Here is a 12,777-nt window from a genome sequence, read left to right on the forward strand (position 1 = left end):
GGAGGCTGTTTTGCTTTAGGGCTTGAAATAACATCACTCCAAGCTCTTCTTGCCTTGAGGGTTTGCATTGAGAAGTCTGCTGTGATTCGGCTGGGCTTTCCTTTGTATGTGATTTGTTTCTTTTCTCTCACTGCTTGTAGAATTTTGTTCTTCTGTTGGATTTCTGGAATCCTAACTATTATATGCTTATGTGTAGATTTTTTTTGATTAAGGCTAGCTGGAGTCCCATATGCCTCACCTATCTGTATGTCAAGTTCTTTTCCCCTCCTTGGGAAGTTTTCTGCCATCACTTCTGTGAACAGTTTTTTTTATGTCATCTGCACTCTTTCCTCTTTCTTCATTGACTCCAATCAGTCTTATGTTATTCTTCTTTGCATCATCTAGCAGCTGCTGGATTGATTTCTCATGTTCCCTTACAATTTTAAAGCAATTTTTCTTTTCCTGGTCACTAATTGGAATCTTATCTTCTATATGTGAAATTCTATCCTCACATTGGTTCATTCTGCTGCACAGACTTTCGATGGAGTTTTTAATCTCTTGGAAATCTGTTTGCATCTGTTTTATGGATTCCATTTGATTCCTATGTTGGGATTCCATCATGTTCCTTAGATCCTCTATTTTTTTATCTGTGTCCTCTCTAGATTTATTAATCATGTCTTGCACCATGACCACAATCTTTGCTGTTATCTGAGTAATTATTTCTGATTTCATTTTTCCCAGATCCTCTTTTGTTGCCAGTTCAGAGAGTCCAGGTGGTTGAGTATCAGAGTGTTCCATCTAGTTTCCCTTTGGGGTTGCTGTAGGTGATCCAGAAGTCTGCTTTTGAGGCTTGTTTATGTGTCTTCTCATTTCCACAGGGTGGGGGGTACTTCTGGCACCCGTGCAGCTCACCTTCTCTGCCCTAGGAGCGTGGGATGGCAGGAGGGGAGCTTCCTTCCGGGTACTGGGACCGGCTCACCTTCTCTGTCCTAGGAGTGTGGGCAAGGGGTGGTTCATTTTTTAGTTTAAGAGGACTATTTGCAAGTAAATGGGAATGGCAGAGTGGTCTGCAGGTTTGCTTCTTCACTTGAGGTGCCTTTAAAGAATCATCAAGGGTTGGCACCGAAGCTCAGTAATAAAGCATGTTCTTAGCTGTGAAAAGCCCAGGGTTCGGTCCTCAGTACTGAGGAGATCTGCACTTGCTGCCTGCCCTTGTGACCTGCTGTTTTCCCCTTGTATTATTGAGACAGGTCCTTGCTAAGTTGCCCAGACTGGGCTTGATCTTGTAATCCTCTTGCCTCAGTCTCTCATGCTGGGATTACAGGCCTGTGCCACGATGCCTGGCCTTTTGTCTTTTTTATTAGATATTTAGCTTTACTTATAATGTGTATTCTTCATGGAAAAACAGTGTATATCATTAATTTATCACATTACATTTTGAGTTATCATTATGCCATATCATGAATAATAAAAAAACTTTATAAAAGTAGACTTTTATTTAAACTCCCATCATTTGTACTATTATTGTTGTGCTTTTTACATTCTTTTAAGAATCACAGTCTCATGCTATCTGTTCTCCAGTGTCTTGACACTGTATGTTTTGTTCAATTTTATAGTTATTTATGGCAGGAGGAATAATTTCAGTACCTTTAATTCTGTCATGAATATTCCATGTTCATTTCTTTCCATTCATTTCAGTTATTTGATGCTCAATTTTTTTTTTTTTTTTTTTTTTTTTTGCCAATGGGCCAAAGTGTGTGCGCGCACGTGTGTGTGTGAGATCTAGTACATAAAAGCTGAGTTTTATTCCTTCCTGGCCTGGCAATGTTTGAATTCACCAGAATGAATTAAGCAAAACTTTTTCATATTAAAATGATAATTGCCAGGCATGTTGGCACACACCTGTAATCCCAGCACTCAGGAGGCTGAGGCAGGAGGATTGTCACAATTTCAATGCCAAGTTGGGTTACATACAGTTCAGCAGGGCCAGACTGAACTACATAGTGAGACTCTGTCTCAAAACAAAAAAATATATGTATATGTATATATTTATATATATACACATATATATATACATATATATACACATATATATATACATATATATATATACACACACATATATATATGTATATATATAAATAGCCACCATGTGAAGGTGCTTTTGTGGGTATAAAATGATTTCACTCTATCTTTTTTTTTTTTTTGGTACGGGGGATCAAACTCAGGTCCTTGCGCTTGTGCAGCAGGTGGCGAAACCACTGAGCTAAATCCCTAGCCCCTACTCTATCTTTATAATGAGCCAGTGAGGCAGATATCATAACTCATTTTCTACAGAAAGGTAGAGCCAGAATTAAAAGCCTGGGGTAAATGACTCTGATGCCTATGTTCTTTTGAGCTAAATTAATTTTATTAGAAGGTACAAGCCTCATGCAGTCATAAGTGGGGCTTTTCAGAGGTGGCTGGATCTAGAGTGTATGAACCTGGGATTAAGAGTGTGTGATTGCTAAAACTAATCCACTGATTGATTTGGCATAGTTGTAGGTGTGGATAATGGGAAGGTCCACCCTGGGTGTGAGTGCTACCTGCCCTAAGGGCATGTAGGCTGGATGGAATGTAAGGGACCAAAAGAGGGCTGCTTTGCTGCTTGCTGCCTCCTGCCTGCCATGAACTGTTTCTCCTCTGTGATGCCCCTCTGCCATGTCACCCTGCCTTGGAGCCAGCTGATTATGAACTGAAACCTCTACAAACTGTGAGCTATAGTAAACCTTTCGTCTTTTAACTTCGGTTGTTGGGTATTTTGTCTCAAGAATGAGAATAGTAACTAAGACATAATGTATGAAGGATAGTTAGTATGATGATGTTGTGTGGTAAGTTGTAGTATTAACTCTTATCAGTAATGCTGTGTGTCAGATTTCCATTGCTGTGACAAAATAACCTGAGATAAATAACTTAAAAAGAGGAGGGATTTATTTTGGCTCTCATTTTTAGAGGTTACAGCTCATGTTTGGTTGGCTTCGTGGCTTTTGGGCCTGTAATGTGGGGGGAACATCACAGTGGGGAGCATGTGGTGGAGCTTATGGGCCTTTGGAGGACATTTACGATCCAACCATGACATACTAGTGGAGTGGTGGTGAACCATTTAGAGCTTTCAGTGGTGACAAAGATACCGCTGATAGTAGTAACTGTTATTCACTGATTGACATTTTATTTTTTCTCAGACTGTCATCCTCTGCGTAGCATATATCTGACACACAAGGTGGTCAAAGAATATTGTTGAATGAATGAGTCATAAACTTCAGCTTGATGGAAACAAGAGCTCTAAATGTGCAAAGTGATGGAAGAAAAGGAGTTACATGGATGTTTTAGAGCTGTTGAATTTCCTCATTAGATGTGCACACTAATTAAATCTGCTGAAAGCAAGTCTCTGTTATTGTCATTTCATATCTGTTGTTGTTTTCAGCTGAGTAGACAGAATCCCCTCAGACCTTCTAGTTGTACTGTGTTGGTGGTCCTCACAGAGGTAGATCCTTAGGTGAGTTTTTTCTTTCCTTTCCTTTTTGAGACAGGGTCTTGTTATTTATTTATGTTTTGGTACCGGGAATTGAACTCGGGTCCTTGCACTTGGGAGGCAAGCGGTGGAATCACTGAGCTAAATCCCCAGCAGGGTCTTGTGTAGTTCAGGGTGGCCTGAATCCTGTGTAGCCCAAGGTAGCCTCCAACTTGGTGTGATCCTCCTGCCTCAGCTTCCAGAGGGCTCGGATTGCAATCATGTGCCACCATGCTCAGCTAATTTTGGAGTTTTTGAATGCCACAAGAAGTTTTAGCACCAAAACTGTAAGAAGTGGGGTTTAATGAGAATACATGGTAGTTCTGGAAACAGAAGTATAGAACGAGTTGATTTTAGAGTATCTTCAGCATTTGGAAAGTTAGGTACTCTATAAACATAGATAAATAAGATTATTGAAATGATAATTTTATAGATATTGTTTGGCTTTTTATGACATTAGAACAATGGGAGTTGTATTCCTTTTAATGAAAATATAAATAAGTGGGATATATATTATGACAAACATTTTGATGGTAGTGTTCAAATGATTGAAATCAAGAAACACAGTGTTCAGGGGTTATTTATGTCATTTGGGCACTTTGTAGAGTGGGCATAATACCTACTTTATTGAGTGTTGTAAATAAGATAATAAGGATATGGTACTTAGCATAGTGTGTACCATATAGTGGTATATATAAAAGTAAGAGTATTTGTGTTTTGTTTTGTTTTGTGGTACCAGGGATCAAACTCGGGTCCTTGCGCTTTTGAGACAGGCAGTGTAACAACTGAGCTAAATCTCCGGCTGTTATTATTATGTTATTTATTTATTTTTTTTTTTCTCTTTGGTACTGGGGATCGAACTCATGTCCTTGGGCTTGAGAGGCAGGCTGCTAAATCCCTGGCCCCTGTTTTGTTTTTGAGATAGGCTCTCGCTATGTAGTTCGGGCTGGCCTTGAACTGACTATGTAGTCCAGGCCAGCCTCAAATTCACAGCAGTCTTCCTGCCTCAGCCTCTCGAGTGCTGGGATTACAGGCATGCCCCACTACATCTGACAAAAGTAAGGCGCTGAGATAGTTGCTGGGGATGGCCGCAAGTGGGACAGTCTTTCACGTCATCACTGATGGAGCATCTGCCATGTGCCAGACTCTGCTAGGTGCAGGGAAGACCCAAGAGCTCCTAGTGAGAGACAGTTACCCTAAGAGTACTAAATAGGAGGCACACACAAGCATGGTGAAAAGCTCTATGAGTCCAGTGAGGGAGCTGGCACTCACTCTGTCTGCCACAACCTTGCTGAGGGAGGTTGCCATCTGTGCTGGCCACTTGCTTCGCAATTCTTTTACTCAGTCAATACGTAGCGTTTCTACTAGGCACTAGGTGTGCTGTTAGGCCCTGGGGGCTCAGTGTTGAACAAACTGACAAACAAAAAGTCCTTGTACTCTTGGAGTGTTTTATCCAACAGTAGAGCTAGGCATCAATAATGTAATCAAATGCATGCATGACTGTAACAACAGTTTTATGAAGGTGAGATACATGTTGCTATAAATAGGGGACTTCATAGGTATAAAAGAAGGGACAGTGATCGGTCTGGGAGGCTTTCCTAAGGACATGGCTGAGTTTAAAACCCATTGTACTTTACCCTAGACTACAGCTCCTTGATGGCAGGAACTTGACCATTTTATTTGCTGTGTATCCCCAGTGCCTAGCACAGTGTGTGACATGTGGTAGGCTCTGAGTAGGTATTTTTTAAATGAAGGAAGGTATCTGAATTCTAAATGGAAAGTGGGAGTTAACTGGGAGGCCTGGGAGGGAAGAGATGGCAAGCAGAGAAACAGCCTGAGCAAAGGACCTGTGTGGGGAGAAGAGAGCAGCTTACATTTGAGAGACTGGATGGGGCCAGTGTGTTGATCAGAGTGTGTGTGGGAGAGCAGTGAGGCCTTGGCTCCTGCTCTGAGGGTTTTTTTCTTTTTTTCCCCATTAAGTTTCTTGGTACATTTTAGGTATAAAACACAGTTACATTCATCATTGGGATCTTGTACCATTACATGAGTATCTTGGTTCTTATTTTTCCCCCTTCCCCTGCCCTCCTTTCACCCCCTCCACCCTTACCTATTTGCAGAGATTTTGTTTCCATTTTTTTCCTTTTCTCATATTTTTTTCTTTTCCCTTCTTTCCTTTCCCCTACCCCTCCCACTTCCCCTACTCCTTTCGACCTTTTCTTCCTATTACACAATATCACTTATACATTTTTAAAATTACAATATCAAGACCTAGGAGACATTATGACAGATTTTACAGAATTTAAAAGGATATAGAAAGCATATTTCAAAAATCTGTTTTGAAATAAATTTGATAGCTTCTAAGAAGTACCTTGGAAGACAAATTAATGAAACTAACTCTGGAGGAAATATAAAATTTGAATAGCACCTATTAAAGAAAGTATATTCCTAACTTGAAAACCTACCTATATGACAACAGCAGGCTCATACGCATTTTAACTGATAAATTATATCAAACAAAGCAGAGAAAAGAAGGGACACTTCTCCCCTCATTTTAGGAAATCAACATTGTGCAGTGAGGGTTTTGATCTTTTCCCAAACAGCAGTTGATTTTAAACAGTGAGTGTCATCGTGTGATTTTGGAAAGATTTCTCTCCTGCTTTGTGAAAGTTAGACTGTGGCAGGGGCTGTGGAGTGAGATTGGACTGCAAAAAGGAAGCAAAGAATGACACCTAGATTTTCAGCTTTTGCCACATGGATAAATGGCCAGGCTGTTTAAAGGAGGAGCACCAGAAGAGAATTAGGTTTGTACAGAAAACATGGATTTTGTCTGTAGTATGTTGAGCTTGAAGTGGTGTGGAGTCATGTAGGTGGCTGGTAAGTGCAGTCTGGGCTGGAGGTACAGAACTGAGGATTGTCTGTGTAGAGGATTTGGAAAGAGAGAAATGGGATGAGAAGTGGGCCTGGATATGGAGGGCACTGCAGTATTGGATGAACAGACAGCAGAGCATGAAATTCCAAAAAAGCTGGAGAAGTAGGAAGAAGAGATAACCAGGGGAGTGTGGTGGGATCCTGGAAGCCTACAGGAACTAATGTTTCAGAATGAGGAAGTGACCCATCTGTCTAGTGTTGAAGGAATGGACACTGAAAAATATCCTTTATTTGGAGGTCCCCGGAGGCACAATGGGAACAGAAAACAGATTGGAATGAATGGAGGTGAGGCAATGAAGCCTTAAGTACAGGCAACTCTCAAGGGAAGTGTAGCTGTATCGGAAGAGAGAGTTAGTAGCTGGTAAGGGGAGAAGGATTAAGGGAAGTTTTATTTTAAAATAAAGAATTTTGAGTAATCTTAAATTTTGTGATACATTATGAGTTTCTCAAGTTGAGAGGGAGAAGTTGAATTGATAAGATAGTGGGAATTGATAAGAAGAGTGTCCTGTGCAGAGCCCAGAGGCCTACTGTGCTGGTCTTGTTGGGCAAGACCAGGTGTCTGTGCAGCTGCAGTGGAGGCCTGGGGAAGTGTGGCAGACAGTGCTCGAGGAGACGGGCTTGCCCACCAAGGACCTTTTCAAGCACTTAGCCAGGAGTGATGAGGCACCACCTGAGAGGAGACAGAAACTGCTCATGGAGAAAAGGAAGGAGAGGGTGGGGAGGTGTGAACCATGTGGTGTCTTTCCTGAAGGACCAGGTCCCTGATCAAGGTTCAGGGAGTTGTAGGGAAGAAGAGTAGAGGGAAGCATGGAGGTTCGTTACTAGAGAGGCTGTTGGGATAACTGGAATATTATGGGGCACAGGGAGGCAAGAGTGAGCAGATAGGGAGCCATTCTCGCCCTCCCTGGAACACAGGAGGGCAGCCAGGGGCAGAGCTGCTTATCCCCTCAGAGGGTTGGCTGTAGCATGTTTTGTGAGCTCTTCCCACTTCTGCTGCTGTTCAAACTGTGCTGTCAGTATCTTGGGTTTTGAAGCAAGTGAATACTGGTACCACTCACCTTGATTTGTCTTTACAAACTGTTAAGAGTAAGCCTGATGGCAGTTTTACTCTGGAATACATCATTTTTAGTGGTCTTTTGAGGGAGATTGTATAGCTCAGGCTCGAGCTAGGGTGCCTGGGTTTCAATTTGAGTTCTCCTAGTGGAAGCTGAGTAAGTAACCTTGGATAAGTTACTTTGCCTCTGTTTTCTTGTCTGTAAACTTAAAATAATGAGTGTGCCTTCATAGGATTGTTTGGGGGATTGAATGAGAATTGCACATAAAGCACTTAGAACACTGTATGACTTTTTTGTTTGATGTTGCTGCTGCAATATTTGGGAATGAATTCAGGGATGCTCTACCACTAAGCTACATCACCAGCCCTATTTATTTATTTATTTATTTATTTATTTATTTATGGTCCCTGGGATAGAACTCAGGACCTTGCACTTTCGAGGCAGGCAGTGGCACCACTGAGCTAAATCCCAGGCTATTTTTTATTTTAAGACAGGATCTCACCAAGTGGCCGGGCTGGCTTCACACTTGCTATCCTGCTTCAGCCTCCTGAGTTGCTGGGATTACAGGCATGCAGCAGTGTGCCTGACTGTGTGACACTTTTTTACTGTTTGTACTGGTTGAAGCCAGGACCTTCGTTTGCACTAAGCTAAATCCCTGACCTTTTTTTTATTTCTGAGAAGGGTCTTGCTAAGTTGCTAAACTTTCCAGGCTGGGCTCAAATTTGTAATCCTCCTGCCTCAGCCTCGCAGAGTGCTGAGTTTACTGGTGTGTGCCACCACACCCGGGTTGTGTGACACATTTTAAGTACTCAGAAAGAATGAATGAAGCAATGAGGCAATGGTGGCGAACCTATGGTGTGTGCCACAGCTGGCTGTTTGGTATCATTGAAAGCTCTAAAAGGTTCGCATCACTGGTTTGGGGTCTTAATGCTGTGGTTGCATTGTTGAAGCACTAGAGGGCGGCAAAGCTCTACTCTTCAGTTTATCCACATTTGCCAGAAGGGGCTCCTTGGCTAAATTAATTTATTTTCCTCTTCAGATCCCTAGATTATGCAAGGTGAAATGGTTTTGTTTTCTTTCACCCTCAGGCTTCTTTCAAACTTCTGATTGAAATTTGTTTGTTTTGAGACTCATATTTTATTCATTAAAAATTTTTTTAAAGTGTTTTGGCTCAAGTAACAAATGCACACAGTGGAACATCGCGTAATATAGAGTAGCTGTTAGAAAATGCAACAAGCCATTCATTGGCCCAGGCTGCTGTGCTCCTTGTCCTCCAAGAGCACCACTTCCAGCTGGTTTGATTGTCAGGTAATTTTGAATAGCTGACTTTTAGATTACTTCAACCAAAGTGTTTCACAATCTAACTATTAAATAGTGTCTCTTGGAGCTTGATGGGTTAGACATTGTGGGGTTTTGTTATGCACTTCTACTCCAGGCTCTGTGGTGGCGTTCACTGCTCAGGTGACTAGCACTGAGTAGGTCATGAGGATAGTGTGATGAGTGCTTCAGGTGTGCTGTGATGCATGCCACTAATCCCAGCATTCAGGAGGTTGAGGCATTAGGATCGCTGTGAGTTCGAGGCCAGCCTGGAGCACATAGCAAGACCTATCTCAAGAATCAAAAAGAAGGGCTGGGAATTTAGCTCAGTAGCATAGCACCTGCCTGGCAAGTGCGAGGTCCTGAGTTTGATCCCTAGTACCACACACACATACAAAAGAACCAAAAAGAAGAAAAGAATGCTGGAGAGGACGGGCACCTGTCCTGTCCTGGGAAAACCACCAGCCAAGGCTTTGTGGAAGAGGTGTGTGTGAGCAGAGACCTTCAAAGTAGGACCTGGTTTGGCTCATGAGAAGGACAAGGAAAAGAGTATGCCTGGAGGGGTACGGCAGGACTGAAGCATCAAATGACTCTAGTGTGGCCCAGCTAGCGGGTAGCACTCTGGTGTAGGAAGTGCACTGTGATGACGCTGGCACAGAGGGAGAGCCCATCATGAAGGCATTTCATGTTGTGTCAGAAAGGTTGTGTCTTATCTGAGAAAAATGGAGAACCACCAAAAGGTTATAATGGTAAAACAACATGGGTGCATGTGTATTTTGTAAAGATTAGTCTTGAACCGGTGTGTAGAATCTATTGCATGGCATGGGACTAGTTAGGAAATGGCAAAGAGCTGCCTTGAGATAGTGTCAGAACTTGGAGGGAAAGGAAAAGTCAAGAATGATTCCTCGGTTTCTGGTTTGAGAAGCCGGATGCAATGCCTATTCTTTTTTTTTTTTTTTTTTGGTACCAGGGATCGAACTCGGGTCCTTGCACTTGCAAGGCAAGCGGTGGAACCACTGAGCTAAATCCCCAGCCCTGCAATGCCTATTCTTGAGCCTTGAAGTCCAGGTAGAGAAAGAGAAGCTTATAAACAGTGGAGTGGTGCACACCTGTAATCAGGATGACTGTGAGTTCAAGGCCAGCCTGGGGTAGATAGTGAGCTCAGGGCCAGCCTGAAGTACTTAGTGAGTTTGTCTCAAATTAAACAAAAAGAAGAAGAAAAAGAAGATTTTATGGTCATTTTAGATTTATTGAGTCTCATTTGGCTATGGAGACATCTCATTAGAGATATCAGTACAATTGGAATCAGAGGAGACTCTTATTACTTACTGTCTTTGTTATCTCCCACAGGTTACTTACCAACTCCAAGTCCCTTTTCTGTTAAAGGGAGGTGTTGATAATATCTACAAAAGGTCCTTATGTTCCTTAAAAGGAAGACCATAACAAACACCCAGCACAGGTCAGACCTAGAGCAGGGAGCAGTAAAGTGGTTTGTTCCTTTCTTTGGGAATTAGGAGTAGTATGCCCTCAGGCTTGTTACTCTTTGTGTGAAGTCAGCAATTTGTAATTCAATGTCCTGAAGAAAATAAACACCTAAAATGTGCAATCTGTGTAGCTCATACTTTAAGCCATCATAGATGGCTTACGATTTTATGTATCACCCTAAATACCTTTGCTTTTCACTGTCATTGCTTAACCCTGACATTCCCCCTTGTTTAGAAAGCATGCACCTTCATCAAATCTAACCTTGATCCCAGCAATGTGGATTCTCTCTTCTATGCTGCCCAGTCCAGCCAGGTCCTCTCAGGGTGTGAGGTGAGTCCAGATTTCTACACTGATATTTACTTTAAACTGTAAAGTATATTTTTAAAGGGGGAAAGTTATGTTGTATTATTATTATTTTGTTTGGGGGGGCGGGTGTTGGGAGACAGACCCAGGGCCTCCTGCATGCTAGGCAAGTGCTTTACCACTGAGCCATACCTCCACCCGTATTATTTTTTATTTTTTATTTTTTTTGGTACCAGGGATTGAACTTGGGTCCTTGAGCTTGCAAGGCAGGTGGAGGAACCACTGAGCTAAATCCCCAGCCCCACCCCTATTATTTTTAGTTGAAAAATGAGACCATTGGTGTGAGTGGGAATTCCATTCCTATGGTTCTTTTTTTCCTTAAGAAAGTATAATATTTTTCCCCTAAATTTTCACTTTTCATGAGTTTAAAGTAAGTTTGTCCAGCAATTGTTGCCTGTCTCTGAGGAGGCCTTGAGTTTTTCATTCCATGTCCCATTTAACATTGTAAAATGTTCTAAGTGTACCCCTGCCTGAGAGTTCCAGGTCATTTTATTGCAGATAGGAGAACCACATAGGTAGATAGGAAACTTGTCAGTCTTTTTTAAAAGGGGTCATGCTGAGGTTTTTGAATATTTAATTCTCAGGTCTGGGGATTAGAGGAGTAGTGAACATGTGCTGAGCGTGACTTGTCAGCTGCCACAAATTGCCAGAATTTGCTAAAACTCTGTCTGCCATTCCTTTCCTAGATCTCTATTTCAAATGAGACCAAAGATCTGCTTCTGGCAGCTGTCAGTGAAGACTCATCTGTTACCCAGATCTACCATGCAGTCGCAGCCCTTAGTGGCTTTGGCCTTCCCGTGGCATCCCAGGAAGCACTTGGTGCCCTTACTGCTCGTCTTGGCAAGGAGGAAACCGTGCTGGCGTGAGTTGTCAGTTGGAGTGATTCTTTGGCTTCCTTTGAGTTGAATCCTGTCCTGAGAGGGTTCATTCACTGGTATAACAAATGTTCCCTGGGCACCTACTGTGTGCCAGGTACTCTGCCAGGCATAGCAGACACAGCACTGCACTAAGGCAGTAAGGCCCCTGTCCTTGTGTGCTCACATAGACCCCGTCTTCTGCAGGCCACTCAGGCAGAAGGCAAGTATTTAGTCATTGTGAACTCATGGCTGAGGAGAGAGGCAGCTGCATTTTGAGGTTAGAGGGCTAGAGCAAGGGCCGGTGACTGAATGAGAGTAAGGCCTGGGCTACATGCATCTGATCTGGAGGTGTGGCCGGGCAAGTGAGATGTTGGCAGTGAGGGCTGCGCAAAGGAGGATGGCTTTCGGGATCTCTTGGAGTTGTGAGATGTACTATTTGGTGGGAGTTATGGGCACTAGAGGGTAGAGTACTCTAGGAAGCAGACTCTGCTGTTCTCAAAAGAAGTAGGCAGAGGAGAAGCACCTTGGAGGAAAGGAGCTTTGGGCAACTTTCCTGATTATCAATTTTTAATTTTATTTGTTTATTTATTTGCCATACTGAGGATTGAACCCAGGGCCTTATTGTGTGAGACCTGAGTAACTCCATTTTAAAATTTGGCCCCATCTTAGAGTAAGGTTGCCTGGACATAAATTCTAGTTCCAAGAAAAACCACAAGATGTACTTTGGCCACCTGCCTGTGATAATGTTCAGCAGTCCCCTAGCAACTAGCCTAGCAGCAGCTAATCAGTAGCTGCCTCAATGTCCCAGATGCTCTTCTCGATGGCCTGCAACAGCTAATCAGTAGTTAACCTAATACCCCAGTATCCCAGATGTTCTTTTCGATGACTTGAGCAGCCGTTTGCAGTTCAGCGTGCAAGGCCCAACCTATTAGGTTTAAACTTTCAAAACTTGCTAAATGCTAGCCAATTGTGTGATTTGCGTGTGAGTTGAAACCCCGCGCCTTTTTGAAACCCCGCGCCTTGCTGTAACCTCTATAAAAACCCCTGGTGTTTTAGAGTCAGGGCTCTCAATCTTGACCCACTGCGCAGTGACAGTTGAGAGTCCCTGCTCGAGCTTGAATAAATGACCCTCGTGTGTTTGCATCGGAATCGGCTCCTTGGTGGTCTTTGGGGACCTCGCGATCTGGGCACAACAATTGCATGCTAGCTAAGCAATCTCCCACTGAGCCACATCTACTGGCCT

The 12,777-nt window shown here is 42.8% G+C and overlaps 1 protein-coding gene across 7 annotated transcripts in view; it reads left to right on the plus strand.

Annotated features, from left to right (window-relative positions):
• The window catches only part of Rpn2 (ribophorin II), a 69,599-nt gene that overhangs the window by 12,562 nt on the left and 44,260 nt on the right, over window positions 1–12,777 (plus strand). For all 7 annotated transcript variants that reach the window (XR_002390272.1, XR_015442022.1, XR_002390271.1 and 4 more), the window contains exons 3-4: window positions 10,549–10,644; window positions 11,364–11,539. Coding sequence is in view for 4 of the 7 variants with exons in the window: in XM_021246929.1 (XP_021102588.1) it covers window positions 10,549–10,644; window positions 11,364–11,539 (272 nt within the window). In the remaining 3 variants the exon portion in view is untranslated. The remainder of the gene's footprint in view (window positions 1–10,548; window positions 10,645–11,363; window positions 11,540–12,777) is intronic.

Source organism: Heterocephalus glaber, unplaced genomic scaffold, assembly GCF_053883595.1.
Source record: "Heterocephalus glaber isolate CG9 unplaced genomic scaffold, H.glaber_assembly_v1.0 deba00001532, whole genome shotgun sequence".
In the NCBI taxonomy this organism is placed as follows: domain Eukaryota; kingdom Metazoa; phylum Chordata; class Mammalia; order Rodentia; family Bathyergidae; genus Heterocephalus; species Heterocephalus glaber.